Genomic DNA, 22,449 nt, shown 5'->3' on the forward strand with positions numbered 1-22,449 from the left:
TGTGTAACAGATCCATGTGGAAACTTGTGTTGTGTGTGTAACACAGATCCATGTGGAAAATTGTGTTGTGTGTGTAACACAGATCCACATGGGCACTTGTGTTGTGTGTGTAACAGATCCATATGGAAACTTGTGTTGTGTGTGTAACACAGATCCATATGGAAACTTGTGTTGTGTGTGTAACACAGATCCATATGGAAACTTGTGTTGTGTGTGTAACACAGATCCACATGGAAACTTGTGTTGTGTGTGTAACAGATCCGTAAGGAAAACTATGTTGTGTGAGTAACCTAGATTGACACAGAGAATTAGATTGTGTTTGTGGCACAACACTGTACAGGGAATTGTGTTGTATTTGACTAATGGCCAGATAAACCTGTCTATTTACATATTCACATCCATTCAGCCCAAAGAAAACAATCTCCACATCTGGTACACATCAACCACGTTATACCATATAAACTCCCCTCACTGCACATATTCAACAGTATATGAACACTTCAGACTCCCAAGACAGACCGCACAAATAATTCCCAGAGCCCCAGTTCCGAGGATCAGACACCTGCCAGCCAATCAGTGTGGCTTGTGACAAGTGTCGTCATTAACATAGAACCGGGGCCACCAATCAATAACTGAACTAAAAATGCAAATAAATGACACTGATTCTGTGACAGAAGTTATCATAGCTAACATACCAGTTCTAATCTTAAGACAGTGGGTTATCTCCTTCCCCAAAATATTATCTCCAACCAATGAAGATAAATTATGCACTTTACCAGTCACACGATGCTAAAATTATCTGTCCAATTAAACTGTGCGAGATGTTCAATAAGAAGACAGAGATTAGAGACAGTGGTATCCCTTATGAAATGAAGGTTTGAACTTGACAAGATGACACTGGGAACTAAAGTTGGCGCTCAGCTGTGGAAGTCAGATTACCCTCATCCGCCACCCTGTCAACATAAACATTGTAACAGTTTATAGTTTATCTAGTTAACAGTGGTCACAATATGCCCAAGTCTGGACCAGACAATTGTGCATCAATTGGGATACGAAAACATGCATCAGTGAAATCAACGATACCGACCACCTGATCATGTTCACTATTTCAGTTCCATGAGCTTAATGTGAGGTCGCAGCTCAAAGCTCTAGGGTGAATCTAGAATTTAAACAACCTGTCACTGCAAAACTACCCTCTCAGCATACTTGTTGGAAGATTTCAGTATTTACATATGGATCAGGTGACTAATGACAGTCTTCTACAACACTCATATTGAACTAATGACATGTATATTAGATGAACCCACCACTTCCTGGTCACTTGTTATCAAATGCATCAGTATTTGCCAACAATATAGCAAATGAGGGGCCGTTCATAATTTACGGCTTTGGGGTGATGATGACTTTTATGGAGAAGCATGCCCCCAAAATTTATGTACAAAGTAAGGGACAAACAAACCCCACCCCCCATATGTCATGTACAAAAGCAATGACCTCCCTCCCCTTCCAATATTTTTTTAAGCATAATTTTTAAAGGTCACATGCAACATAAAACACAACTTTGCAGATTCTGATGCCTTCGGTATGGACTTACCGGAACAAATCATCAAAAATGCAAATTCAACTTAAAAACTTGAAAATATCGGCGAGGAAAAAACAAGCTTAAATCAGAGTTCAAACGATTCACTTATTTTCCACAGCACTTGGGGAAAAGGTGGTTTCAACAGCTGGGCTGCCTTGGCGCTGGGCTGCGCTCATAGCACATGTGCAGTGAAATAGGTTCGCGAGCTAGGAAGCAGGTTGTCCGTGAATACTCGGTAAAGGCTTTGGTGTGAGCTAATTTTCTAATGTTTTGTTAATATTTCACAGGCTGAGCTTTTTATATGTTATGACAGTAGATTACCAATTTAACTGTTCATATAATTTCATTTGTCTTTTCACCACCACACGTTCTTCTTACTGAGTCACTTTCTCAGTTCGATACTTAAAAAGCAATGTCATTATTTAGCATTGACAGAATTTCTAACTGTGATATAGATATGTTGTTGTCACAGACAAAAACTCAATGTCTGTTTTATTGACACCTATGTGTCTGCCTGCCTGTCTGCTAATGACAATATTCAATACACAACTTCGATCACTGACCACATGCAATTTGAACTTAACACCTATCAGGCTATACACCATAAACAAAACACATTGATTTATGGCCCGAGTTCGGTCTCAATCACATTATGTAATTACAAAGACAGGCAGGTTGGATACTTGTACACATGATATGGTTTGATGTCTGTTGATTGCAAAATGTTATACACTAAAAATGAGCATGTATTTACAAACCCAAGTTACCCAACATCTCTATATACACACACAATGAGCCGTGATGGCATCTGCAAACAAACCAGCCGTTACACTTGAGTGCACACCCACCCGCTCTGACTGGATTCGGTATCCCGGCTGCTTCGTTTCTTGGGAAGTAAATCCAAGTACAAAATATTGCACTTTTGATTTACTTTAAACACTTATAATATTGTTTATATGTTATTTCATAATCAGCAATGTATATTATATGTCATGATTAAGTGATAATTGTTATTTAATTATGTTTGCTTGTTTGGGTTGCATGTGACCTTTAAATATCTTTATGTACAAAATTGCTTCCCCCCAAAAAAAACAACAACAAACAAACAAAACAAAACAAAATGGGTGGATCCCCCCTAAAATCATCACACACACACACACATACACCCCAAGCCATAAATTATGAAGGGTCCCTAAACATCATTGTGTTGAGATTTTAAAACCTTACCCTGTTTTCAAATTTCTTTACATTGGCACCAAAATTAAGCTGTCTTGCATGCTGCAAAAAACATAATATCTTAAGACATTTAAGATACTTCAAGAACTAATACTTTCAAAAAGCCTGTATACATTCTGCAACTAAATCCTTTGATTGATTAATGAAAGTTTTGTATTTGCCAAAGAATAAGAAGACGGCACAAAAGAACATAGTATTTTCATAACTGTTAACCAAACCTTATACAACAATGCATCAGGTATGAACAATATGGACGGCACAAACATTGTACATACCGAGTCCTTGACTTCCCTTGTCTGGGTGTCCTTTCTGTCCTCTTTAATCTGAAAAAGGATCCATAGCCTTTGTGCATATGCCAAATTTGAGGACTGAATGTATTATGATATAAATAACTAATTCAAATAATGTGATTCAGTTCACAAAGAAATTATCACACCTCTAGGATGAAAACTTCAGGCTGAGATGGCTGTGTCGCCATGGAAATCCCTTCATGACCAGCCAGGCTTACATCCTCCAGACCTCGGTGGTGGATCCCCAGGATCCCCTGGACCATAGCTTTGTTTTGAAAGTGAATTCTCTATCTCATATGAGAGCCATCCTCTGGAAGTTCATTTTTGTTTTATTCAGAGTTGCATAATTCGCTTAGGCTAAAACATGTAATACCTGTTTCTTAATTGCTTCCCTTTCTTTTTTCATTCTTTGATATTCCTCCATTCTTCTTTTCTTCTCTTTTTCTAGTTTTTCATCTCGTTGTTTTAGCTGAAACATCACCAAGGCAGGATATTATTTAGGCCTAAAAAACTAATTTTTAGAGTAAAATTGATATTTTATACTTATCCTGACTCATGCTCTTTTGCTTGTCTTCTTCTTCTTGCGAACATAGTGGAACACTTGTATCTCCTTAATTGAAGCTCCCTTCAATGTAAAATCACTAATTGGTACTCACCAAGAGTTGCCTCCCTTGCCCTTTGCGCGGGAACAGGTGTCGCCACCCTCTGGCCTCATGCTTCACTCTCTCCTGATTTTGCGAGCCCAACACTTGAATTTACAGGGAAATCCAAAGTGTTATGTGGGGAGGATGGGAGGAGGCTTATTCATGAGTCAGGATAAGTATAAAATATCAATTTTACTCTAAAATTACATATTTTTCCTTATCCTGACTCATGCTCTTTTGCTTGTAGAATCCTACGGAAACGGAGGTGGGAAAAAAACAGAATACTTTGGATTTATAAAATTAGTGATTTATATAGATATAACTGTAATAACCCCCTAACGGGAACTTCGTAAAGGCATAGACTTAGGATATTTCCTCTATTATAACCCATAGGTTTATATATTGCCATACTGGGGTATTACAATAATAATATACTATGATATTATCAAATAAAGATATAAAAGCGACTCTGATAGAGAAGCTATACAACTGAACATAATCATCAGTATAAGCTTAAGGCTGAGTAGACCTAAGCTAAGTATATACATAGCCCTAGAACTCCGTAGAGTTATAAGCTAGATAATGCATGTATAAATTATACATATTAATCTCGTAAGACTATGTGTTAACGTCTACGAGGGACTGTCAACTGCTGTGCGAGGACCAAGGGACCGAAATGGTGAATACCTGAGACGTCCTCGGTGGTGATATCTCTCAGATAGTGATTAGCAAACACCATGTTAGATTTCCAAAAGCATCCTTCCATAATTGTATTCAATGAACAGTTACCGTGTAGGGCGAGAGTGGAAGCCAATGCCCTGATCTCATGGGGATTTGATGCTGTTGGAGGGTCCAGGCCTGCTGCCTTGTAGGCGCGAAGTATGACAGTTCTTATCCATATAGATATGGTGGTACAGAGACTTCTGTCTGAGTTGTTGCCGATAAGGGATGAATAATCGCTTTGAGAAATCTTCCTTGTTTTGGAAAGTTGTAAATAGATTTTGAGAGCTCTGACTGGGCATAGAGATAAGTCCAGTGTATCTTGAGATCCGAGAATCGAGGATAGTGCAGGGATATGGAATAACCTGTCTGGTTGACCTGGTAGTTGATTTTTGGCGATGAAATCCCATCTTAATCCCAGGTGTGCTGTGTTTTGATTGTCATCAAACTGTATCCTCTCATAATCTAGTGCGTGAATTTCTGACATCCTGGCTGCCGTGGCTAGAGATAACAGGAAAAGCGTTTTCTGTGAGAGAAATTCAAAGGTTGTCGATTCCAACGGTTCATAAGCCTCACTTGTGAAGTGTTGTAGCACTATATTCAGATCCCAAGCTGGGGCGGAACTTCCGCTTTGGTCCTCCAATCGGAAAGCACATAGTAAGGCCAGTAACTCTGGAGTCTTAGTCAATTTGACACCCGTTCTCATAGTAATCACAGAACTAAAGCTGCAAGATATGTTGACAATGTCGAGCCTTTTAAATGTTTGTTTTGGTAAAGTAACACAAATAATCTGCCACTTGTGGATGAGTAGCATCTCTCGCTGTAAATCCCTTTATTTGCTGCGTAATTTTCGAAACTGTGCCACTTGTCGCCGTACATTGCCACGTGTAGAATTATGCGTAAAGGCAAGCGTGACCTTTTGCCGCCCTGGTAGAATATCCTCTCTTGTTTAAACACATTTTAATACAGTCCATATTGAAGTTGGAATACTTCTGGGCTTCCGTGCATCTGTTTGGTGTGTGGATGTACTAATAGATTTGAGCTTGGTAGCTCTAGTGTCGGTTGACCGATTTCTTGAATTAGAATGGGAAACCACGTTCTGGCTGGCCAGTAGGGCGACCAAAGTGAAGTTGGAGGCTCTGTGTTTGTCTGATTTTCTGTAACACTTGAGGTATTATTGCTGGCGGCGGAAACGCTGCGATGCGCATTGAGGCCTTCCCAGGATATGCTTAGAGCGTCCGTTGCCCATGCTTGTGGGTCTGGGACTGGTGACACGTAATGTCGGTAGCTGATTGTTGAAGCGTGTGGCTTTAATAGATCTACTAGCGGCTCCCTATTTGCTTGATTATCTGTGCAAAGATTTCCGGATTGAGCATCCATTCTGTCGGGTGACGGTTGATGTGGCCGAGAGAGTCGTCTGCTAGTACATTCTTGGCTCGTGGAATGTGACATGCTCTGACATGTAGGTTGAGATCGTGGATTAGATCGAACAGTTGAAAGCTTAAAGTCAAAAGGTTCAGTGATCTCGTTGAGCCTTGTTTGTTCACATAGAACGCCACTGTCGAAGTTGTCGGTATGAATCATTAGGTGCGATTTTGTAGAATGGTGCTCCAATGAAGTATGGCGTTGATTACAGCTTTCATCTCTAACATGTTTATATGGAGCTTGCTTTCTTGCTGATTCCATAACCCTGATGTCAGTCCGTTGGCGAGATGAGCTCCCCAACCTTGGAGCCGCACGCTGCGTCTACATATAGATGGGTTTTGAATTCCTGCTCTGCTAAACAAATACCTTCGCATTGAGACATTCGACCTCCTGGTCCACCATAGTAGATGAGGTCTGAGATGTTTCGGTAGACTGAATGGTTGTAGGTCGTTGAGATGTGCATTGATGAAGACCTGTAACGACGTAACTGTAATCTGCCTCTGACTGTCATGTCTTGGGCTGATGTGAGGGAGACCCAACAGGCTCTGCCAATGTCATAGTGGTAACGGAGAGAGTAGAGCTGGCGGAATGGTCTGTTGGATCTTGAGCCAACGGTCTTCTGGCACGACGATACGGTTGAGAGTCGCGGATAAATCGAATGCCTAGGAACTGCAGATCTTTGCGATGGTACTAGGTCCGACTTGAGTAAGTTTACTAACCATCCAGGCTGTGTTAGTAGCTTTATGATGTAGTTTAACTGTAGTTTGAGACGCTGTGGATCTTGATCTACTTGTATCCCCGTCGTCGAGGTAGAACGCGACTGGCGTAGCCCTAGACGATGTAGATAGGTGACAATAGGTTTCGTTATCCTTGTGAATAGCCAGGGGCTGATGATATTCGAATGGGAGTACTTTCCATTGGTAATGTAGCCCGCCTAGTGTAAATCGTCGTAGGTATTTCCTGGATTCGGGATGTATCGGGATGTGTAGATATGCATCTTGCAGATCTATACTGGCCATGTAATCCATGGGGCTTAATCAACTGTCGTAACTGAGGTAGATGTATCATGCGAAACTTTGGTGGGTTTGGCGAGATAATTCCTGTTGAAAAAGCTCATGTTGTAAATGAGTCTGTATTTCTCCTTGGAGTTTTTCTTGGGTACTAGGAAAACTGGGGAGTAGAAGCCTGGTTCGATGTTTACTTGATCTAGTACTTCTATGGCCTGCTTGGTTAGGAGTGATGTAACAGCCTCTCTTAACTTTGGTAGTTGTTGTGCCTGTAAGTCTAACTTGTGAGGGATTGACTGTCAGAATGTTGGAGAGGGCTTGTAACATTCTTCAGTTCTCCCAGTGTACTGGACCCACTTGGCTGGGGCTGTGAAGACTCCAGTCGTTCAACCTGTCTTTCAGCGTTTATAGTTGCGGGAACCTCTGGGTGTCCTGCCTCTTCCTGACCCTCCTCTATAGTTGCCATATGGGCGACGAAAAGAATCTTTTCCCCTGGAGCTGGCCATCTTCCTATCCCGTGCTCTCTGTAGTCCAGTGAATTTAGATCTCCCTGAGTATCTTTGTGAAGTCTGCCTGATGACGCTGGCTAGCGTGTCCATCGACTTAATCATAAGGACTTTCTGGAATCCTTAGTGACTTCCTTGGAGACTTTGTCTATTCCTCCGGCCAAAGATGGATGGGGAAGACCACGGGCTGTATAGATTGGAGCTGTAAAGTTCTCACCCCAGCTGCAGGAAGCGAGGAGGCCTTGACGACGAGCTAAGGTTAGCGCTGCTGAGACAGATGTGAGATGATCTGTTAGGAACTGCTGGTCCTTCTTTTTTGCATCAGTAGGGCCGAGTAGATCATCCTATCATCTTCAGAGGTCGATTACTTAAATCTGGTGATAAGTGTCTCATTGATCGTTCTAGATCTATTTAGGCCAAAGAACATGCGCCTCGTCATGGTTTCTATCTGCACCAGCTTGCGCATCGTCAATCTTGTAGTTCTTGTTCTTGACATCGCTGATCAGCTTGTAGTTGTCATCGATGTCTTGTGCCTTGAAGAAGGGGTCCATGTTGTGCGTTGAGAACTTTCTTGGCTGAAAGTTCGGCAGATGTGGTGTCTGAACTTTCGTGGCTTTATGGAAGGCTGTATCTAGATTCTGTGGCACCGCAGCAATCGGGTCGATCGGAGGTAGGGTGACGGCGCCTGCATCGCCTTCCTTCATCAGGTATGTCTCGCGCCGAAGTTGCCACTCTTGGAAGGTGAAGAGAGATCTAGGTTGTTTACCATCCAATATCGTGATCTCAGCCGCCTGAGAAAATGATGCCTCCATCATCTTCTATCCCAGCACGCTGATGAGAGGTTGATGCTCTTCTGATGGTGGACTGTGTGCTGCTATCTCTATGTCGGGTGACGCTTTGGGGAGACCTGACTGTAGACTTGTGTGCACACTTGTGTGGTGACCGCGCAGGTGATCGGCGCGGGTGATGTGCGAGGAGATCGGCATGGTGAACGGCGAGGAGATCGCCTTGGTGATCTGGCGCCTATGGGATGACCTTCTCGGAGACCTGTGAGGAGAATGTTGATAGCTTCGCGAAGCTCTTGTGTAGTCCCTCGATGTCCTTCTGGACGATGACGATCTGGGGTCAGGTGTCCTTCGCGAAGGCCTTCGCGAAGCTTCCTCTGCGGCCGGTCCTGGGGAACGGCGACTTGACCTTCGCGAAGGCTTCCGTGAGGTCTGGTGGTCTGAGTCCGCATCTAAGGATGAAGCCGAGGAAGGTGATGATCTCTCCCGCCTTCGCCAAGGCCTTCGCGAAGGCTGTAGATCTGGGTCCTTCGTCGAGGTGGTCTGCGACTTCCTTCTCGAAGGTGGCTGCTACGCTGACGGGGGATGCCTCTGGGGTGTCGTCTGCGTTGGAGCCTTCGCGAAGGCTCAGGCCCTGGGCTGGCTGCTTCTCCCGTCTGTAGTGGCCCTCCATCATGGTCATGATTTGCCACAACAGTTCATCTGGGATGGTCTGCGACGAAGTAGTCGGTGCCCTCTCTGCGATGTTAGCGGCTGGGCCCTCAGGGAGGTCGTCTGACATCAGTGTAGAGACATCAGGCTGCATGGCGATCTCTGCTGATGTCACTGTAGCTGTCACCGGTCGCTTCTTGTGGCGTACGTCAGGGATGATGATCGGCTGATCATCGTAGAGGCCCAGTTCGGTGGCTGGAACGATCTCGGCTGAGAAAGTTCTTGACGACTTCGTAGACTTTCCCTTGGAGGTAGACGCTGCCCTGGGGGTACGAAGTCTGCGTTGAGAAGACGTCGAGGCCCTCTTGGACTTTGGCTGCGATGACGGGATGTCTGGGGAGGCAGGACGCTTCTTGGAGGCGGCGGACTGCATCCCACGCCCCTCCTCCGAAGGGATCTCTAGCGGAACACCAGACGGGAGGGGGTCGATCGACAGCAGCTGACTGGATGGGGAATCCGATGTATCGGCCATGTCTAACCCTTGTTTGCGTGACCTATCTGCGGTACATCTCAAGACGTAAAGATGATATTTATTAAAAGCAGAATTAGATAGATTAATGCAGTAACTGCAACGTGAATCAACGCGCACAAGGCGTAGAACAACTAGGGCATAATGCATGGTCAGCAACAGAAAAACGTAATCTACAAATAGTACATATTTTCATCAACGTAATACTAGCTGAACAATCACGAACTCACGTGAATAAACAGTAGAAATACGATTAATTATCAATACAAATTAATGAAGGATACTAGCTATACCTCTATAGTAACCTATAAGAGGTAACTAACTAAGAAAAACCAAAGGATATAGTGTGTAAGGAGACACAGGCTCTCACATCCTGCTCACTGGTTAAGAAGGAGAGTGAAGCATGAGGCCAGAGGGTGGCGACACCTGTTCCCGCGCAAAGGGCAAGGGAGGCAACTCTTGGTGAGTACCAATTAGTGATTTTACATTGAAGGGAGCTTCAATTAAGGAGATACAAGTGTTCCACTATGTTCGCAAGAAGAAGAAGACAAGCAAAAGAGCATGAGTCAGGATAAGGAAAAATAAAAAGGTTGTGGTTCCGATTTCCCAACCGACCCTAAATATTCCTGCCGAGCCGAACAATGTTACTCACCACATAATAATGTAATTTTTAGAGTAAAATTGATATTTTATACTTATCCTGACTCATGCTTATTGCTTGTCTTCTTCTTCTTGCGAACATAGTGGAACACGTGTATCTCCCAATTGAAGTTCCCTTCAATTAAAAAATCACTAATTAGTACTCACCACGAGTTACCTCCCTTCCACAAGCGCGGGAAGGAGGGCGCCACCTCAACCCATGTGCCTCACTCTCTCCTCATATACTGAGCCCAACACTTGAATTCCCAGGGAAATCCAAAGTGTTATGTGGGGAGGATGGGAGGGCTTACCTCATGAGTCAGGATAAGTATAAAATATCAATTTTACTCTAAAAATTACATATTTTTCCTTATCCTGACTCATGCTTATTGCTTGTAGAATCCGACGGAAAAGGAGGTGGGAATATATAATACTTTGGATTTTAATAATTAGTGATTTGAACTGTGATGATTGTAATAACCCTATGGGAACTTCATAAAGGCACTGAACTGATGAATTCCTGCTGCTAACTTATCAGCTGCCATATAAAGGTAATTACAATTTACTTATTATGATAAAATTATATATAACATTAATACAATGCTTAAGACTAATAGACTTAAGCTTGTTAATATGATAGCATAAACTCCTTAGAGTTTGTTAGCTAAAATACTTTTATGATATAAACATAGTACTGAGCTTAAGATATGATTAAACTTAAGCTAAATATATAATAGCAAAAACTCCTCAGAGTTTATTAGCTAATATACTGTTATGAAGTAAACATAGTACTAAGCTTAAGATATGAATTAAACTTAAGCTATATATATAATAGCAAAACTTCGTAGAGTTTGTTAGCTAATATATTTTATGATATGAGTATAGTACTGTGCTTAAGATATAATTAACTTAAGCTACCTACATAGCCACAAAAAACTCCGTAGAGTTTGTTAGCTATTACATTTTATAATGTAACCATAATGCTTAAAATATGATGAAACTTAAGCTAAATATATAATAGCAAAAAACTCTTTAGAGTTTGTTAGCTAACATAGTACTGAGCTTTAAGATATGAATAAACTTAAGCTACATATATAATAGCAAAAACTCTGTAGAGTTTGTTAGCTAATACATGTTATAATGTAACCATAATGCTTAAGATATGATGAAACTTAAGCTAAATATATAATAGCAAAAAACTCTTTAGAGTTTGTTAGCTAATATACTTATATGATATAACATAGTACTGAGCTTAAGATATGAATAAACTTAAGCTACATATATAATAGCAAAAACTCCGTCGAGTTTGTTAGCTAATATATTTTTATGATATGAGTATAGTACTGTGCTTAAGATATAATGAACTTAAGCTACATATATAATAGCAAAAACTCTGTAGAGTTTGTTAGCTAATACATTTATAATGTAACCATAGTACTTAGCTTAAGATATGATTAACTTAAGCTAAATATATAATAACAAACTCCGTAGAGTTGTTAGCTTATATATTGTATGATATAATAACCATAGTACTGTTAAGATAATAAAAGAACTTAAGCAAAATATATATAGCATGTAGCTATTTAGTACTGTTATAAGATAAGTAGAAATCTGTAAGATTGACTTATCTTCTCCGAGGAACTGTCAACTGTTGTGCGAGGACCATGGGACCGAATTGGTGGATACCTGAGACGTCCTCGGTGGTGATATCTCTCAGATAGTGGTTGGCAAACACCATATCGGATCTCCAGAAATAACCCTCCATTACGGTATTTCAATAGCACTTGTGTAGAGCAAGTGTAGATGTTAGCGCTCTAATATCATGAGGATTAGAAGCTCTTGGAGGGTCGAGTCCTGCAGTCTTGTAGGCACGTAGTATGACAGTTCTGATCCAAAAGGAGATAGTAGTACGTGAGACTTCAGTCTGCGTAGCTTGTTGATGGAGGAAATAAATCTCTTGAATTTTTCCCTCCTGTTTGGATCGGTGGAAATATTTTCAGTGCTCTTACTGGCCATCGTGATAGATTCATCGTATCATGGGGTCCAAGTATATCATCAAAGTGTGATCATAAACCTCACTTGTGAGGTGTTGGAGCACTATATTCAGATCCCAAGTTGGAGGCGTGAAACTCCGCTTTAATCCTCCAATCGAAAGCTCGTGAAAGCAAGGCGAGTAACTGGGTTTAGGTTAACTTGACCGTTCTCAGTTATGACAGAGCTATTACTGCAAGATAGGTGGACAAGTTGAGCCTTTTAAAATCTTAGTCTGACGTAGATAACATAAGTAGTCAGCCACTTGAGGATGAGTAGCATATCTAGCTGTAAATCCTTCCTTTGCAGCATAATTGACAAACTGTGCCATTTGTCATCGTATAAGTTGCAAGTTGAGTTACGCAGGGCAAGCTAGACTGCTTTGCCGCTCTGGCTGAATAACTTGTTATTCAGACACGCCTTGATACAATCCATACGTGAAATTGGAATATATCTGGCTTTCCGTGCGCTTGTTTGGTGTGCGGATGTATTAACAGATTCGAAAGCACTCTGTAAGATGTAGTATTGGTTGTCCGATTTCTTGAATAAGAGTTGGAAACCACGCGTTCGCTGGTCAGTAGGCCGCACACCAAATTCAGATGGAGGCTCTGGCGCTTGACTGATTTTGAGTAAACCTGTGAAATTAACGCTGGTGGCGGAACAGCTGCACGCGCTGAGTCCTTCCCACGATATGCTTAGTGCTTCTGTTGCCAAAGCTAGTGGGTCTGGAACTGGCGATACGAATGTTGTCAGTTGTTTGTTGAATCGAAAGTGGCAAATAGGTCTATTAGTGTAGTTCCTATTTCCTTGATAATTTGAGTGAATATCTCTGTATGGAGCATTCATTCTGTCGGCGATGGTATGTGTGGCCGAGAGAGAGCGTCTGCTATCACATTCTTTGCTCCCGGAATGTGATATGCTCTGACATGTATGTTGAGATTGTCGATTAAATCGAACAATTGAAAACATAGAGTCGATAGGTTCGGCGACCTGGTTGAGCTTAGTTTGTTCACATAAAACGCCACTGTCGAATTGACTGTGTGAATCATCCACTGGGTATACTGTAGTAAGTTGCTCCAGTGCATTAAGGCGTGTATTACTGCTTGCATCTCTAGCAGATTTATGTGTAATATGCTCTCTTGATTGCTCATAGCCCTGATGCCGTCCTGTTGGCAAAATGGGCTCCCCAACCTTGTAGTGACACATCTAGGTAGAGAAGTGTTATCGTTTCCAGCTCTATTAACGAGACGCCTATTCAAACATTCGATCTCTTGGTCCACCATAGTAGATGAGGTTTGACCTGAACCGGTAAATTGAACGGTAGAGATTCGTCTAGATGCGAATTGATGATGACTTGTAACGGATGTAATAGTAGTCTGCCTCTGCCTGTCATGTCTTGAGCTGAAGTGCGTAACCCCAACAGGCTCTGTCACTGTCCTAGTGGTAGCGGAGATAGTAAGGCTTGTGGAATGACTGTTGGATCTTGATCCATGGTCCTCCGGTACAATTATACGATTCTCTGCAAGTTACAAATCAAAACCTAGAATTAGCAGATCTTCATGAAGGTTCTAGGTCCAACTTAAGTAGGTTTACTAACCATCTAGTTGTGTTAGTAGCTTGATGATGAATTCAACTGTAGTCTGAGACGCTACGGATTTGGATCCATTTGTATCCCGTCGAGAAGTCCTTGACGATGTAGGTGCACAACCAGGGGTGACTGCCATCGTTGAACTTTATGTAAAAAATCGCCTGACTGCCGTGCCCTCGTCCTTACTTGACAGGGGAGGTCTCTAACCTCAAGAAGGCAGCCCAATCATAAAGGTTCAGATTAGCTGGACTGTAAGGAGGCTTGCTCGTTCACTGATATATTGTTGTCACTTGCAACCTATGTCTTGAACTTTGAACTATGATCGACCTCTGCGTAGGGCGTTGTCCATCTCGGTCCAATCAGAACAAGGTATTTTGATTCTGTAGAGTACCCAGCTGTGATGTCACGGTGTAGCAGGAAAAGGAACCTTGTATAATATAGTGCCGTGCGTTGATATTAGAACAATCGTCGGTCTTCACGTAGCTTCGAACCCGGTTACCCGAAAGTGACCACGTGTTTCGAGGGTTAATGGTAAACGCTAGCTGAAACCTCCGCCGAGAAATACCTCGCTCTGTAATATTAATGCTGGGTAGGTTATTTTCCAGGCTGTCGAAAATAACTTCAGTCTTGAAGATAATTCCGACTTCCTTATATAAGGTTCAATAAAACTTGCAAGTTGTCAGCTTGTAGACTGTTAAAGCTGAACTTGTTGTACATATTTCTTCTCAGGAAATTGTTGACAATTATGAGTTTTACTCGCTGTAACAAGGCTGCTGTTCAATTTCGTTATTGAATTGTCTGCAGATCTGCGTAATGGTCACGCATGTAGATAATCGTATCGTAGTCCGGGATTGCATACCTAGCAATCTATATGGAAATGTTGATTCCTGTGAAGATCTACGAAACGTTGTTGATGCCCTTGATGTAGGTAGTCGGCTTGAAGATCCTTAATTAGGCTCTTCATCTGTTGATAAATTAATACAGCGACGTTCTGTGTTGTAAATAGCCTGTGCAATTGTCTTCGCGTAGGCTTGTAGACAGCATATGGCATACACTTGATAGACAACTCATGCGATGTCTTGAACGGACTGACGAGTAGCTATATATGACGAGTGGCTAGTACATGGAGACCTTGGAGGAGATTTCCTCGGCGAACGCTGGGGATATATCTTATCTCAGCATCTGAGAAAATGATACCATCCTCCTCTTCTGACGTATGGTCATATGTCGGAGTCCTAGATCTATAGGAAGATCTATGAGAGGACTGTGGAGAACGGACTGAGGAGTGGCTAGTGTACGGAGACCTTGGAGAAGACATCCTTCGCGAAGGCTGGGGGCTTCGCGAACGGTGAGGGTTTCGCAAACGCTGTGGGCTTCTCGAACACTGGGGGCTTCGCGAACGCTGGGGGCTTCGCGAAGCTCTTCTAGGCGAGGTAGAAATGGAACCACTTAGCCTTCACGTCCTTCGCGAATGTCTCGAGTCAGTGTCCGAATCGACATATGAGCGCTTGCTTCGCGAACGACCTCTGTGAATTACAAGGTGCGTGCTCGGCGAAGCGCTCCTTCTCCGCGAAGCCTCTCGCAATAGGTGAGGCTCTAGCTCCTTCGCGGAGGTGGCCTGGGACTTCCTATGCAAGAGCTCGCTCCGGGCTGGGATGCTCCTTCGAGGAGGCGCCTGTGGGCTCTGGGTCCCACGCTGAAGCCAAGGCGGGCTCTGGGGCCCTGTATGACTTAATATGGGTTGGGCTCTGGGGCCCGTGGCTCTGGGGCCTCTGTAAACCAGAACGGTCTTCCATCAGCCTCATGATTTGGTTGACCAGGTCGTCTGAGGCGGTCTGGCGCTGATGATGAGGGTTGTCTCTCTGCGAAGGTGACGGGACCCTCAGTCAAAATTTCTGGTGACAGCGTAGGCATCTCCGGTTGTGTGCTAATCGCGCTGAGGTGACAGTCGCAGATACAGGACGCTTCTTGTGATCTAACATCTGGAATGATAATCGAATGTCATCATCATATAAGGCTAATTCTGTGACTGGTAAAATATCAGAGGCAAAATTATTAGATTTTGTAGATTTCCCTTTTGACGTAGTTGTAGACCTGGGTGTACGAAGCGTACGAGATGATATGGACGCTTTGCTAGTCTTAGACTGAGAAGATGGCAGATCTTGAGATGCAGGTCGCTTCTTGGACATAGTGGACTGCGTCCCACGCTTATCCCCCGAGGGAAACTCAGGCATGCCACCAGCCGGTGGCGGGTCGTCAGTCAACAGTTGACAGGGAACATTAATTTGTGATCTATAAGCCATGACTGAAATTTGTTTCATAGATTTATCTGCCTTCCGTCTAAAAACGGAACATAAATATTTATCAAAGGCAGAAATTGGTAAATTAATACAAAATTTACGAGAAACAAAAGAACATGGAGTAATGCAACTAGGGCATTTTAAATGTGGATCAGTAGCAGAGTAACGTAGTTTACAATCTGTGCAGATTCTCATTCACGTAAACTACTGAACAATCACGGCGAACCGTGAATAAACAGCAGAAACACAATTAATAATCAATGCAAAATTGAATAAGGATACTAGTAACACCTCTATACTAAGTATAAGAAGTACTAAACTAAATATAAATAAAGGATATAGTGTGTTGGGAGAAACAGACGCTCTCACGTCCAGCTCACTGGGCGAAGAAGGAGAGAGTGAGGCACATAGGTTGAGGTGGCGCCCTCGTTCCCGCGCTTGTGGAAGGGAGGTAACTCGTGGTGAGTACTAATTAGTGATTTTTTAATTGAAGGGAACTTCAATTGGGAGATACACGTGTTCCACTATGTTCGCAAGAAGAAGAAGACAAGCAATAAGCATGAGTCAGGATAAGGAAAAATAATTAAATTTATTTTCTGACATATGAGTAATGTAAAAATATTTTGAAAACAACAACTAAAAACACCTACCTACCTACCCTAGTTCTGAAATGTAGGAAATCGGAACCACAACATTTATTTTTTTTGGGCCTTAGGAGAAAGTTTCTCTCTGAATGTTCTACACAACAAAATTCTGACAAAACAATGTTGAACTTCAAACATATGTCTGGATCAATTTGTAAAGATCTGGATCAAGTTGGTGGAAAGGTTCTCAAGGAGATATATAGATGTATGTATAATTCCTGGTAATACACTTGTACTCTACCTCTGCCTCTGTCCATGCTGCAGTCTCAGTGGGAGCTGCAGGTGACGCTGCTGGCGGGGAGGTCGCTGCACTCTGAGGTGGTGGCAGTGTGCTGAAGCAATGCAGTATGTATGGTACATATATCATTAGTTACATCACCATTTGACAGGTAGTACAAGATAGCCTGTTTTAATCCAAATTTCCTTCAGCCTTTAGCTTCAGTAAATGCAGATTCAAACAGATTTACCCATCATATTTTAGGTGCTACTTGTGTGTTTTCCAGAACCATTTTGATGCATTTTTCTTCTATTTCTGCTGCAGTATTGGACATAAAGCATTTCTCCATAATTGTTGTCGCAGATGAAGTTTATCAACCAATATTCAAAGGGACATAACTCTTCTAGCCCTTAACAGCTGTGTAATAACTGACTGGTTATTTCACTCTTTAGTTTATATATTGGTTCCAATCTGTTTCCACTTCATAGATAAAAAGCAGTATATTCTCAAAAACATTTGATAAAAAGAATGTTTTGTGGCAAAAACAGTTGAATTATCCATTTGAGTTGGATTCTAAAGAAATTCCCACATTCAGGACACACCAGGGAACAGGACAGAAATCTAACCCAGGCTCTTGAAAATTATTCTTTGAATTCATACAGGAAACATATCCCTTATTAAATCTACATGAACACAGGAAACACTACCAGTGTGTGTGTGTGTGGATGTGTGTGTGGGATGTGTGTGTGGGGTGTGTGTGTGTATGTCCCCAGACTCACTGTAGGTGTTCCTCCAGGATGTTTGTTGTAACGGAGAGATCATGATCCTCCAGATACATCAGCATATCGTCAATCTGTAACATAATACAAGTTGATATGCAGTCCAACACCACCATTAACTCCTAACTACACTCATGGACACACAGACTTCCAAAACATCTTCAGCCAGGATATAGGTGGATATTCCTAATATCTCGCAGTGAGACATTGTTTCATACACCACATGGAATGCCAGCTTTGGATTAGCTGAGCAGTTTTTATTACTTGGTTTATTGTTTGGTTACCATGGTAACTGATACCCCTGATACCCTTCATAGTGAGAAGATTCTGTCAGTCAGCTTACATAAAAGACGAAAAATGTTTGTAAATAGTCAAAATTAATAGACCAATAACATTTGAGAGAGTATCGTTTCTTAATTATAAATTCATATGGGTCTATTTATAGTTATATTACCAATCAAGTAAGAGGGAAAGGCTAGTCATGAGTACAGAGAGTGTAATGTTTCCAATAGTACAGAAGCATGGTTTGCTGACATACATGTAATCCATGTCTAACTCCCTAATTCGAGAGGTTGTCGTCAAGGGGACCCATTTCACCCGATCTTTTCTTTTTGTTGCCAAATTCTAGGCATTATGATCCGTAGGAGAATTTTGATATCAAGGGTGTTGTACTAAAACCGTAAGGAATATAAACTAGGCCAATATGCTGATGACACTCAGCTTTTCCTGGATGGCACAGAGGATAGTCTAAAGGCAGCTATGGATACACTCTCTCTTTTTATAGAATCTCTGGATTGAAAATTAATGTTGATAAAACCAAAGCAATATGGTTAGGGGCTATGATTAATAGTAAAGATATTATCTGTAGGGAATATATATTGATTGGGTTTCTGGTAACTTTGAGGTGTTGGGTATAGTATTAAACGCTAAGTTGAACTAATCTCTGGGTTATAAACACAAAAGAAAGAATGGCTCAAATACTGAATACATTAGATAACTGTTATCAGGAAAATTACAGTTATTAAAAAGCTCTTTCCTCCTTGGTTCATATCTTCACAGGCAAATGCTTTTATTAAAGACCTAGAGCATACATGGAATGGGAAACCTGATAAAATAAAAAGAGTAACATTAAAAAGACAGGATTTGGTCTACCACTGTAGAGCTCCCTCGCACAACCCGCACATCTATCTAAGGAAGTGGATAACCTTTATTGAAGGGATGTGTTTCAGGCATGGACTTAGGTATAGATCATCTTTAAAATTGCCTATGAGAAAATACTTCATGAACCGTTGTGGATCTTATCTGATGCTTTTGATGACTTTAAGAATAGATAAAAGAAATAATTACAATAGAGTTTTAAGTAGACATACATGGAAAGCCACATTAAATGACCATTTACTCAAAAGGCTGTAGAATATTTTACGATAAATTGATCAAATCAGATGTACATCATATATTGGGACTTATTTTCTTAAATTATAGAAAATGTATCAAGGTTTATTTTGTGCATTCACAAAGCATTTACACAAGAAAGAACTAGTAAAGATGAAAATAATTGATAATGATCACTGTATATTCTGTAAAAAGAATCTGAAAAGAACATATATACGGAATGACTTAAGTACATATATTAAAACACTGTTAATATTAATATCCTATTTAATTTAAATTTACTATATTACTGGGGATTAACACTGGCTACCTTTTTATTGATAATATCATTCTTTGCGAAAAAAAAGATTCATATATTTATCTAGTATTAATGATAGAAAACCATCCTTGGACACATTTCTAAATTCACTAAAAACAATTCTATCAACTGAAAGATATATAGCCAAAAAAAAAACAACATGACAAAGTTCCAGAGAACAAAATGGCCCAAGGAATTGAAAACTGTAGCATCCTTCTTAGATAAATATATGATGCAATACCTACTATAAAGTGCTAATAACTACTATAAAAAGCTCTACTCCTATTATATTATATCTAGCTATACTGTGTGCTATGCTAACACAGTTATCTCACTGCACCATACTTATTACAGAAATGAACCAGAATAATATTCTCAAATTAAAATACTTATTTATATAAGTGTAGCATGTGCTATATACAGTATTGTTCTGGCTGGATCAAATTGTTACTAGTGGTCATACAGGATATTTCATTACACTATTTTGTATAATGATTTTCCATGAAAATCAAGTGTAATATCATGTTAGCTCAAGACTATACCCTCTTAGTATTTGATGCATATGTCATGCTTGTTTTACTATTTCACTAAATGATACTCAAATATCACCATGTATGCTTCACTGAAAGTTTGTCTTACTACATCACCAAATGATACTTAAATATCACCCTGCACGCTTCTCTGAAATGCTTGTCTACTACTGTTTTTCATCAAGTGTCCTTAATCCTGTATCCTCTTAAGTTGATGGTCATGCTTGTTTTACCATTACACAAATACCACCATGTATGCTTCACTGAAAAGTGCACTTCACCAAATGTGCTTCATTGAGATGCTTTGTCTACTACTGTAAAATAAATGAATATACATGTATTAGTTAAAACTTACACCCAAGAATTGGATGCCCATTACACTCTTGGCATAGTAAACACTAAAATGGTCATGGAAAGTTCTCACCTCTGTCCATCCCATGGCCAGCAGGAATTCCTTGGCCCCGCCAAACTTAAGTAGCTTTTCATGTATAGCCTTGTTCTCCTTCACGGATCTTTCGGTACTTTTCATCACCCGGGTGGCTGCTCAGATTCCTGGATAGGTAATTAGACAAAAAATAATTATGCAAAATATTGTTGTTTCAAACCAAAACATGCAAGAGAATTGTATAATGATTTGGAAGGGATGGAGAAATAGAATAAACCAAGATTGTTCAGACAACATTCATCATCCTGAGCTTGTCCATCCGTTGGACCAATCAGATTCCACCTCTCAGATTCATGTCACATGCTCCTTTGGCCCTTGACAGACAGGGTTACTCAACATGGAATGAGAGAATCACCTGCTCAGCTTCAGAAGCGTCTCCACTGCAACCCTCACTTCCTGTTTGGAACCTTCATCACCCAGCATTTGTAGACATGTCCCGAAGTACTTCGGGATCATTAAACTCACTGGACGGATGTGCCATGTTCAGATTGTATGTTGTAAATATTATCAGCACAAAAACTTCATTTTTCTGTAAATAAGAAAAGGAACAAAACGATAGAAATTGAATATAGACACAAGGAGGTGTACGTGTAGGTGCATGTGTACGTGTATGTGCAGCTGCATGTACTACTAGCCCAGACTGAAGCCGCTTTTATAGTGCTAGCCAACTGAGATACCATGCCGCAGTGAAGCATGAATACCCCACACAGAAATATTATACTGACTCCGAGCTGACCAGTCCTTGTTGTACCCATTAATGCCGAGCGCCAGGCAGGGACCAACAAGTACCATATTTTAACGTCTTTTGGTATGACGCAGTCGGGGATCGAACCTGCGACTTTCCGCTCTCCGGGCGGACGCTCTAACCACTATACCACGGAGGCGGTCAAAAAATGCAAGGAAATAACAAGGCACATAGACATTTACTTTGTCGTAGGTTCTACAATACAATGATGTCAAGTTGGTGTTTGATAGACATAAGGTAGAGTGGAGAAGATAAAGTACAATTGGAATAATCCGAACCAATTATAAGTGAAAATATTACATTTTCTACACTGTACAAGAAGCAGTTCAAATAGCATTCCTACACTGGAATCTGACATGAGACACACGTTTGTGGCAGCGACATTAGAATCCATGATTGACAACGACATTAGAATCTGTGTCAAAATGTCGCCTATACAGAATATAGAAGTTGTATATCCATAAAACTGCCCTCATTCTACATTCAGAGGGAGGTAATCATTTCAACTTGAGGGTAAATAAATAAATATGTGTCTATAAACCACAATGTTATGCAACATTATTATATTGGATGATTGTTATTTTTGTTTGACATAAACACATTTTGATATACATTGTAATTTGTATTCTCCTAACATATCCCAATTGTAAATTAAAATATTATTAGAGTGCTCAGTGAACTTCGTTTTGAATCCCAAATATATCCATTGGTTTGTTTTTCAACGGTAGCTGTGGTAGAATCCATTCCAAGTTCCAATGTTCAGAAACTTTTAATAGAATATCAAATATTATGGGTCATGAAAGTAAAAGCCTGGATCTTATAGATGGTTGACACATTCATTATATAAATCCCATATTCTGCAGCTGACCTGAAGAAGTTTGTCATCCCTCATTCACAATGTGTACTAAATAAGCAGGAAAAAGCTGGTGAAATGGAACAGGTGCCAGTCCAATCGCCCCAGCTACAAAATGCCCCTGAGTTTTGGTAAAATTGTCACAGGGGGTAGTCAAAATGCTCCAATTTATTTAAAATGATTATATATATGTCATATATGCATAGTTTTTGTCAGCTTCGACTTATATTCTTCATGTAATATTACGTAGTAATATTTCTGATAAATGTTCCATTGGTAAATTGATAAGACCAAAAGTAATATTCCTGTATAGACAACACTGTAATACCAATTATTTGCATGTTATTAATGCTTTTACAAAAAAAGGTATTCTTTAACTATTTTCTTTACGTGTAAAGAATTACAAGAATAAAACGAAATGTTTGTATAATATGTTTATTGGCCGTAAATGCATAGTTTTTGTCAACAAGTATGGTATATACTAAGGTATTACTATATACCCTGGATACTATTATATGCAGAATATAATATCGAAGTTGACAAAACCACAAAAACTATGCATTTATGGCATATATTTAATCATTTTAAATAAATTGGGGTAATTTGACCAAAT

At 40.7% G+C, this 22,449-nt stretch overlaps 1 protein-coding gene and 1 long non-coding RNA gene across 2 annotated transcripts; both read right to left on the bottom strand.

Moving 5' to 3' along the window:
• Nucleotides 1-657: 657 nt before the first annotated feature.
• Nucleotides 658-20,294, bottom strand: LOC124269675. The gene is made up of 7 exons (XM_046704710.1): nucleotides 20,218-20,294; nucleotides 17,574-17,647; nucleotides 16,819-16,909; nucleotides 3,482-3,577; nucleotides 3,094-3,141; nucleotides 2,810-2,860; nucleotides 658-953 (listed from the first exon to the last, which is right to left on the bottom strand). Exons 1-7 carry the CDS (start codon nucleotides 20,230-20,232, stop codon nucleotides 942-944), a joined length of 387 nt encoding a protein of 128 aa, XP_046560666.1. The 5' UTR covers nucleotides 20,233-20,294; the 3' UTR covers nucleotides 658-941.
• Nucleotides 20,295-20,306: 12 nt separating this feature from the next.
• LOC124269676 lies at nucleotides 20,307-20,675 on the bottom strand. Its single transcript, XR_006896569.1, has 2 exons — nucleotides 20,594-20,675; nucleotides 20,307-20,345 (listed from the first exon to the last, which is right to left on the bottom strand). It is a non-coding gene; the product is annotated as an uncharacterized LOC124269676 (long non-coding RNA).
• Nucleotides 20,676-22,449: the final 1,774 nt, after the last annotated feature.

The sequence above is a fragment of the Haliotis rubra genome, unplaced genomic scaffold, assembly GCF_003918875.1.
Source record: "Haliotis rubra isolate DU_JTF1 unplaced genomic scaffold, ASM391887v1 Scf1463, whole genome shotgun sequence".
NCBI classification, from domain to species: Eukaryota; Metazoa; Mollusca; class Gastropoda; order Lepetellida; family Haliotidae; genus Haliotis; species Haliotis rubra.

Coding starts and splice junctions, on each gene's coding strand:
- LOC124269675 (XM_046704710.1), bottom strand. Junction 16,910..17,573: donor ATCCTGGAGGAACACCTACA/GTGAGTCTGGGG, acceptor GCATTGCTTCAG/CACACTGCCACCACCTCAGA. Junction 3,142..3,481: donor GGGAAGCAATTAAGAAACAG/GTATTACATGTT, acceptor ATCCTTTTTCAG/ATTAAAGAGGACAGAAAGGA.